The 9,453-nt window shown below is 39.1% G+C and overlaps 1 protein-coding gene across 5 annotated transcripts in view; it reads right to left on the reverse strand.

The window, feature by feature from the left end:
* arvcfb (ARVCF delta catenin family member b) overlaps positions 1-9,453 on the reverse strand; it is a 258,356-nt gene that overhangs the window by 34,731 nt on the left and 214,172 nt on the right. For 3 of the 5 annotated variants that reach the window (XM_016673815.1, XM_007556945.2, XM_007556943.2), the window contains 4 exons: positions 5,662-5,779; positions 5,410-5,581; positions 4,553-4,570; positions 2,259-2,330 (listed from right to left, as the gene is read on the reverse strand). In XM_016673815.1, coding sequence (XP_016529301.1) covers positions 2,259-2,330; positions 4,553-4,570; positions 5,410-5,581; positions 5,662-5,779 — 380 coding nt within the window. The remainder of the gene's footprint in view (positions 1-2,258; positions 2,331-4,552; positions 4,571-5,409; positions 5,582-5,661; positions 5,780-9,453) is intronic. The other 2 variants (XM_007556944.2, XM_016673814.1) reach the window with 2 other exon arrangements.

Here is a 9,453-nt window from a genome sequence, read left to right on the forward strand (position 1 = left end):
CTGCCTGTAAAGGTAACTGCCATCCAAACTCAGAGGGGGTGTCATTTCCACGCCGTCGAAGATAAATGCAACCCATGCCTCAACTACGGCGTCTCGGCTTGGCTTTTGTCCATAAACCCCAGCCAGCAGACAAGGTATTAATTATCATCCTTGGAGCTCATCTGCTATCCCTTATTTAAGAAGTGATAAAAAAAAAGGGGGGGCAAAATGGCCTCAACTTTTAAAAGCACGGCAATTAGCAGTGATCTAGTTAGAGAGAGCCCTCTTTGCTGTGTTAATATAGGTGATTATGGCTCCAAGCGGAAGTGATATAGACTTCGCCGAAGTGTTTGAGGAGAGCAGGCGAATTCCACAGTCGGGAGAAGACGGATGGGTGGCCTCTCTCTCTCACACACACCTTCACACCGGGTAAGGTAACATCCTTCACACACACAGTCAGCTAACACACTGGAAGTCTACTTGATGTCTCTTTGTGTCTAGAGCTGTTAATACTAAGAAAATATGGACAAAACTCATTGTTACTATTATGCTTTTTATACCCAGAGTTATCCATACAATCGGTAAATGTAGGTTTCAAGTCCTTTTAAATTGAGCTTCTTCTGACTTGAAGTGACATTGAAATTTTCAAGTGTCCCAGTTAAAGTCCTGACCTTAATCTGATTGTTTTTGGAGCGAGATGGAAAGGAGGCGTTCCAAAGTCAAAGAAAATACATTGTCAAAAATATTCTATTCAATTCAAAAGATCTCCTGTAGCAGTCTGTATTACAACAAGTTTGGAGGAGCTTCTGACTGAAGACCCTCTGTTCTATGACAGTCATGAAATGGACAGTCAGGGTTGTTTACATTTTTATGATTTTATGTAAAAAATAATGTAAAAATATCAGTGGAAGCATAAAGAAAGCTGGTCAGCAGTTTTCATAGGAGGTTGATTGATGTAATGCCAACAAAGGTTTTTCTACTGGTTATTGACAAGATACATTTTCACAACATTTTTTTAAATACAATGTAAATAAAAATACATTCATTTATTTATAAGTGTTACTTGTAAATATCACTTTGTTATTGATATCGTTTTATCAAGGGCCATTAATACTAAGTATTGGTATCAAAAGTAAATGTCCTGGTTGATTGAAAATACTCTCAAATCATAATGGAAACGATGCACAGCTGAAACTAGACGTTCACATACCCCTAATAAAAAGACATGCATCTTTTTATTGTTGCTAAATCAAAGCAAACTTCTCTTGTGTTTAGAATTACCAACTTTATTTCTATTTGCTAAACGCCATCATTTAAGAGAAATCTCGCAGATTCATTTGCTCCTATCTCAGAAATGAAAAGTTTACAAACCTTTTCAGATCACTGGGGTTTTACGATAACCACAGCAAAAAACAAAGTCTTTCAGCCACTTTGACTGTAAGCTTGGTGTCACTGTCCATTAGATGTTGCTTCAATATTTCCACATCATTTTATTTCCTCATCATGGCATCCATGTCATGAAGTGCACCAGTTCCTCCTGCTGCAAAACAGCCCCGCAACATGATGCTGCCACTACCATACTCCACAGTTCAGGCGGTGTTCCCACTCTGTCCTTAGAATGTAACGATGGTCACTAAGAGTACTTAAAAAGTACTAGTATAGTATTTCTATATTACTGGAGTCAAACAGTGAAGACTCCAGAAAACTCTGGCTGTGGCCAAGAAGCGGCTTGGCTCCAACTCAGCAGAAAATGCTGAACATGTCTGTAAATAGGGGAAGGGCAGAGAATCAGATGTACTTATACTGATAAAGTAGGCCAGAGGCTTTTATCATCTGGGAGGAATGAGGAGAGAAGAAGTTTGTTTGTTTGTTTGCTTGTAAAGCTTTCAGCCAAGATGAGAAAATCTGTAGCTTGTGTTCATAATCAGATTTAATATGTCTATTTTTTTTTCCTTAACAACAATTAAATCACTGATTAGCATGTTAATAGGAGGCTAATTTTCAACTTCAGTCCTAATTATCAATACACATTACAGTTTGAAAAAATTAAATCAAGCAGGAGTTCTTCAAATGCAGACTTCTAGAGCTCACTCTGAAATAAAGATCCTCTTCTTCTGCTGCAGCCAAGAAATACAAGTTAGCTAATAATCAGCACTGGTGACACAAAAATAAAACAACTATTTGTTTTGTCTATCAAGAGCTTCCTACACTATTAATGACCTCCTAACCATTTATCTGCTCTTTTTCCAGAGCCTCCGTTAACAGAGGGAAGGACGTACCTTTGGAAGGCTCTGTACGTTTAGGTAGATCCAAAGTGTCGTAGTTTTTGTCATTTTCACCATTCTTTCTGCCTGCGTGGGAGGAATAAGGAGAGAAGAAGATGTTACCAGCAGAAACGTACATTTCTAAGGATGATGTAACAGACAAGAGACAAACACGGGTTTGGAGGGTTGATATCAGTGTTAATGGACCAGTTGGACCCTAAATGGATTTTTCTATGACGGACAGACATGACAATATGGGGATGGGTTATAAGTTGGAAAAAGTCCAAATTAAACTAAACATAAATGAAGCCTGGGCTGGGAACACATTCACCTAGGTAGAAACAAGAGAGTTTGCATTTACACAAGAAGCAGATAGATGGGAACGAACAGCGTTCATGACCATGAACCAAAAAAAAAAACCTAAAGAAACCAGAAAACCACTTAAAAAGACAGTTATAAATCTGACGTACAAGCAACATCTGCAAACAAATACAATTAAAAACAGCAAATCTTTGTTGTTGATCTAATCTGTCTATTTATCCAAGAATTTAGCACCAAATTTCAGATGCTGAAATTAACTTTGTCAGACATTTTATTTGAGTCTGAACCGTGGTTTACATATAAATTTTTATGGGATTTTTTATTTATTTATTTTTTTACCAACATGATGTAGTGCATATTTGTAAACTGGAATGAAATTCATGGGTTTTGAAATATTTCTACATATAATTTCTTATGTACAATTACATAAAAATAGATTTTGCTGTAAAGCAGATTCTAAATTAAGTAGAATTCATAAGCACAAACCAAACCTGCACATCCAGCAAATAAGCTAAGTATATTGAAATATGGGCATAATTCCAACCACTAGATGGCGACAAAGTGGTTCTGGTCCATTCTAGCTCTGGTTGTACTGTAAGGGTCGTCTCGCTGAGGGAAGCTGAACATCCACCCAGACTGAAGTCGTTCAAAGCCACCAACAAATCTCTAACTTCTCTAGTTCATCTCCAGAGCATAATGCTGCCAACACCATGCTACACAGCAGGAACGGATGGATACAGGAAAGTTTGTTGTCAACAAAATGCAGAGAAGTTAAATTGGGAATGACTATTTTCTCAAAGCTGTGTAGTTTCACTTTAGCCTTTCAGGACTCATGTATCCTTGTGGGTGACGTTGCTCACAAAACCCCGTATATCACATCAAATCAGACGGCAACAGCAGCACAGAGAAAGCCACGATCAACGTTAGCGATAAAACGAAAGATAAATCTCAAAGTAATTTGTCCTCAATACACATATAGAAAAGATGAACAGCTGATGATGAGAAGAGTTGCTCCGAGCCAGACTGGTCATGCAGCTGAAATAGAGCGATGCAAAGTCAGACTGACGCAGAAGGAACAGCAGCTGCCAGACGTGCTAACGGCTAACGTTTGAGCATTACTTAAGATAACAGGTAGGACATGACTGAAGAAGAGAAGAAGACGACGCAGCGAATGACATCGTTGACAAGAACGGTCTGAACAGTTCAGTTGTGTGGAGATATGAAGTTCAACAAGAAAAAAAGAAAAAAAAAAATTTAAAAAGCAGTGCGGACATTATGTCAAGCACATGCTTATTTCTGTTTCATAGCTTTGTCTTAGAAAAGCATTATTTAAAGTGGGCTGCTATACAAAGGAAGTATTTTGGGAATTTATATTCCAGTGTCGATTTTATTTATTTGACATCAACAAAAGTATACCTCCATTTTTGTTCTGTTCTCCTGTAATGCCTGAAGATTTTAGTTAAATGAATCCTCTGTTGATCTGGCAGAGGCTGCAGAGAGCATAATGTTCAACCGTCACGCTTTGAAATCTATTCATCTTTAATACAGACTCTAAAAAAGTGACAATAAAGTTCATAACCATGTTTATATGAAGCCCAATTTAACAGCTAAACTAAAGGAGAAACACTTTGGAGAGCATTTCCTAAACCTTTTTTAATAGATACAAATCAGATACTTCAGCTACGAAGTTTAAATCATCACAAAAAAAAAAAAAAAAAAAAAAAAAAAAAAAAAAAAAAAAAAAAAGCCCGTTTGACTCTGAGCTGGGGTTGTTCGCTATGGCAAGGAAATACACATGGAATGAATACTACAATTTTCTGAAATCCTTGGAAGTTCCTCAGGGTCTTCTGGAGGACAACCAAAACTATTTCTAACTGCACTCTACAGCCAGGGGGGGAGGGAGAAGGAGAGGAGGAGGGGGGATGAAGATGAGGAGGAGGAAGTGGAGAGCTGAGAGGGAGGAGAGAATGGGAGGGGAGGGCACTCACCTTGATTAAACCATTCCTCTATAGTTATCCAAGGAAGCAGCAGCAATGCCAAAAAACACAAAGCAGGGAGAAGAGAGAATAGGCATGGTGAAAAAAAAAGACGTGCATGTTTGCGTGTGTGTGTGTGTGAGTGTGTGTCAAGGAGGTGCAGTGTTACACACGTCAACACAAAAATAAGTCATTATTTCCTGAAGGTGAATCAGTGACGGCCGTAACAGACGGTTAAGAAAGGGTGTGTTTGTGTGTGTGTGTGCAGGGGGAATGCAACGAGAGCGGTGTAACACGGAGGATTTGGTGACGATACACTCATAGGCAAAAAAAACAGATTCAACTATGAGGCTGTGAGGGAAGGTAGACAGTAAAAAAGGGAATATGTTTAAAAGTGGCATCAGATGTCAGAGTGTGAATAAGTGTTTTATCAGAACGGCTGAGTGGGAAGAGCCTGGAAACGTCAACGACTGGGTTTGAGCTGATTACACATCTGGATTTCAATCTCTATGTGACACTGCGGTTAGATCTAGTCTACGTTCATTTCAGCTGTACAGAAACTACTGTGTGTTAGCGCTGTTCTCAGAGAACAGGCCAACAATTATTTCTCCCTAAGAACTGTGTTCAAGGCCAGATCTTCTTTTTCCAATTATATTCCTGATGATATAATTTTTTATCTTCTTCTGACAACTGAAAATAAAATGTGACCCAGCAAACTGACAGCCGGACTTTATATTTACTGAACATAATCTGACAAAAACAATTGTCATCAACTGGTTAATTTCAGATATTGTTGGACAGGAGGAGGATAACAGTTTAATTTTCCAGGCAGATTTATGATTCCTCTCTTTCCCTTCCCGTCTTCTCACCTTTGGCCTTCTTTCCCCCGAAGCAGCCAGCATCATCCTTCTTTTTCCTTTGTGGCCCTGCGGATCCGGGGGCTTGCAGGGCCGACGGGTCCTGGAATCTCTCGGCACCAGGCACCTCTTTGTGCACGTGATAGGAGAGGTTCCTCATGATGCAAACGCAGTTTTCCACGGACTGTGGAGAGAGGAGAGACAGCCATAGCATCAGCTGCACCTGCTGCGCAGCGCGCGGTGGAAGCCGGGTCGTTTCCTCACTTTGTTGTCCATGTCTTTCTTCCCCACAGCGGACTGCAGCGCGTGCAGCAGAGCGTCCACCAGGCCTGCGCATTCCCTCAGTCTGCGCCGAGCCTCTGCCCCGTCTGAGCTCACGTTTCTGCAGGACGAAGAAAGCATGAGGAGTTAGCGTTGGCGCGCGTAGGAGAGGGAAGTCCTAGCATCTTAAATATACACATGCCGGAAATGTAGAAGGTTTAAAGTAGAATTCATTCTACAACTGATTGTAGCTGGTTAGATGAGACCAACATGGAACTTTTTAAACTAATCTCCCTGAACACACAATGACACAAACACGGTGGTGGCAGCATCAAGCTGTGGGGAAGCTTTGTTTCAACAGAGACTGGACAGCTGCTCAAGCTGACTGGTTTGGAGCTGAATGCAGGGAACTCCTGAAAGAAAACTATTTAGAAAAAACAAATAGTTGGTTTGGAAAACCATATTTTCTGTATGACTGGATTCCTGAATTTATGATTAATTGATTGTAAAGTTTATTGTGAAGAAGATGGAAGAAATTGACAATAATCTTAAACACCCCTGATTTAGAGGTTGAAAAATAAGTCAGATCAGAGCAGAGACTTACACAACGAATAAACACAGAGGAAGAGTTACAGTGGAGCAGGTCAGGTAAAAAGCATGTGCATGTGTAAGAATGACCCAGTCAAAGTTCAGCCTTAAATTCAGTTAGGAATCTGAGGTAAGTGTTAGGAATGAATGTTTACAAATCTCACTAAGCTAAAGCTGCTTAGTGAGCAACAGAGAAGATTCAAAGGCATAAATTTTGATTAAATTAGTTGCATGGATATTAAAATTTTTAACATCAACTCTTTTTAACATGCAAAGGTTGCAGCTGGAACATTTGTACCTGAACGTTTCTGGTACGTCTATAAATCTGGCGCACAAGCAGCATCCACAAACAACAACTTGCTTCTTCTGACCAATTTGTGGTTAATTTTTGCTTAAAAAAACATATAATCTGAGGCTGTAAAAGACTATTGTGTTCAAGTTGTGCTAGAAGGAGTTAGCCTATCAGAGTAAGTTATTCAAGTCTAAAATAGCATCTCAATGCTAAACTGGCTGCGTCAAGTAAAGACATCCCCAAAGCTAATGTTAGCATTCACAGTCCACATTCGTAAAGTAGAATTTTTCAAAGAAGTTACATGAATGATCAGGGGTTTCTGAAACTCTTCAAAACTGTACAGCACTTCGCACCAATTCGATGGTTGAATAATCTAAATGACAGTTTAAAAAACAATAAATATCTTTGTTGAGTTTATGCGTCAACTCGATAATTTAGCAACAAAAAATGTTTAAGCTTAAAATGCTTACTTTGTCGATGTGTGACTTTCGATTAAAATGTGATTACTTGCGAAAATTAATTGCAAATACTGCAATTAACTCAATTAAAAATTTTAATCAAGTAAGAACATTATAAAGAAAAAGAGTTAAATTATTAATATAATTTAACTTCTTGGCGTCTAGGGGGAGAAACGTGAAAAGCCATCCGTCTTACACAGTGAGCAGCCAGAGCACAGCTGGTTCAGCAGCAGCAGAGCTGGAGGAGTCTTAGTGCGGCTGTCTGACTGGCTGTGAAAGGCAAGGCTCTAAAGAGGGTTAAGGGATAGACGGGGCTCCCCGCTCCTCACCGGGGACTTCATTTATGATGGCTTCCAACCCACGTAATCCCATTAGCTGACCCTCAGTCACTTCTGTGGAGGCTGGCAGCCTTGCAGAGGTAAGCAGAACTTCTTTTTTTTTTTTCTTTCACGCTTTTATTGCTGCATCAACATTCAGCACAGCTGCAAATTAGGCTATTTACAGTAAATAACAGATTATTAGTTTTTACTTTATTTCCATTATTTTATTATTTTATGTTCATTGGCTGTAGAGAATCATAAATATATGACAATGCATGCAGCTGTAGGAAACTTTATCACACCTAAACCCAGACCTAACACCAAACTGACCCGTTTGTATAGAGGAATGAATAAGGATGCACCGATCCAAGTTTTTCACTTCTGATACTGATATCTGGGGTTTAGTATCGACCGATACCGATCCGATACAGACAAATTAAAGCTCTTAATTGAATGAAAACGTTCTTTCAAATGTTTGTTACATTCAAATGTTGGTTCAGAAAGTGCAATTAGGAACTCTAGATGTAATTTAAACATATCAAACTCAATTCACAAATATTAATAAAACATCCAAGTAGGAATTGTATGTACATATGTGTATGAGTATATAAGTATTTGTGTTTACAGAATGTAGAAAGAATACTTGCAATAGGTTGCATAAAGGGAAAGTGTAAATAACTCCCTGCTTCTTGTTTAATCAGTAAATGTACAGGTTATTTTTTATTCTTATGTAAATATAAGGGGATTTTGATGAACAAACAAATATATCTGTTTATGTTCACCAATGAATTTACAAATGAGATGACGACCAATCAGCCATTTTTTAAACGTGCAATCTGCAAAGTAAAGCTGCTCTTCAGTGGAGACCTGGCCGGTGCTACGGTCATAGATCTAAATTCATCCATCAAAAACAAAAACAAAAAAAACAAAAAAAAAGGCTAACCACCATCTCTGTAAACACATCCAAAGCAACGTCTGCCTCTGATTTATTTGACAGGGGTGAGTTTGTGGGGATTGCTGGCACAAACGAGGATTTTATTGGCAGCTGTTTCATTTTCAGGAGGCTTTTGGGGGAGAGGGGCCAGACGTGGGAGGTGTGAGGACGTGCATCTGTTGGTGAAGACGGTCAGGGCGGTCAGGGAGGCGGTGGAGGAGGCTGCTGCTGTCTGCCGCTGAAATATTTAGTCCTTCAGATGGTTTATGACCTTTAAGTTTTGATGAGTATTGATCCGGAGCCGTCCTGGCATTTTACCATCTGTCAGAGTTTGCAACTTCATAAGAAGACTGGGAAAGCGATGAGGCCCAGTTCACTCTATTCAGAGTGACTCAGGGCCGCTCCGCGAGAACTTTGCATCAACTGCTGCTGTGACATTCACTGGCTCGTTGCTGCGTAACTCCTGGAAGTAGTGTTCGGTTACTATGGCAACTGTAAGAGGAACATTCAAGTGGAGCTGTAGATTTTAAGTTTAGCTGACAGGTTGGAGGCTTGTAGGTGACATCGGTCTGATTTTGTTTTGTGCTACCAAAAATAATAACCAACAATTTTCTCTTCTTTTTTTTTGTCCCTCTAACATTTATTGTTAAAATGTATCCAAAGGTTGATTGGATGAAAGAACTCCAATATTAAGCCACTAGGTGTTTCTACAATGTCTTGGTTTAAGAGTTCGCACAGCTGTGAAATTGGGTCACTGCAATGTTTTTACTTTTTAAAGATTTAAAGGGTTTTATTCCCATCTAGGTCTTATTTGCACAGGATATCCATCACATTAAAGGTGGGGAAAAAGAAATATAGTGTGAATATTTTTAGGTGTTAAAAACCTGGAATTTTAACGAGGGTGTGTACAGGCGCCCCACATTGATATTTCATCATGCTGCCTTTAAATTGTATGATAGTTCACATCAGTTCTAGCGGGGGATTTTTTTGTTGTTTTTTTTGATAGGCTTTTGCAATATCACAAGATTTATTTGCACTCAGCGTTATAATTTTTTCACCAAGATTTAGTATTATTGTTTGCACTCAAGATTAGGGCGACTGGGAAAAAAGAAATTGACTTGATTAGGGCCACTGAAAATTCTGACCAGTGTTAGAATTGTGACTTTATTTTCAGTGGCCCTAATTTTTTTCCATACGTTTTCT

Source organism: Poecilia formosa, unplaced genomic scaffold (assembly GCF_000485575.1).
Source record: "Poecilia formosa unplaced genomic scaffold, Poecilia_formosa-5.1.2 Scaffold82, whole genome shotgun sequence".
NCBI lineage: Eukaryota > Metazoa > Chordata > Actinopteri > Cyprinodontiformes > Poeciliidae > Poecilia > Poecilia formosa.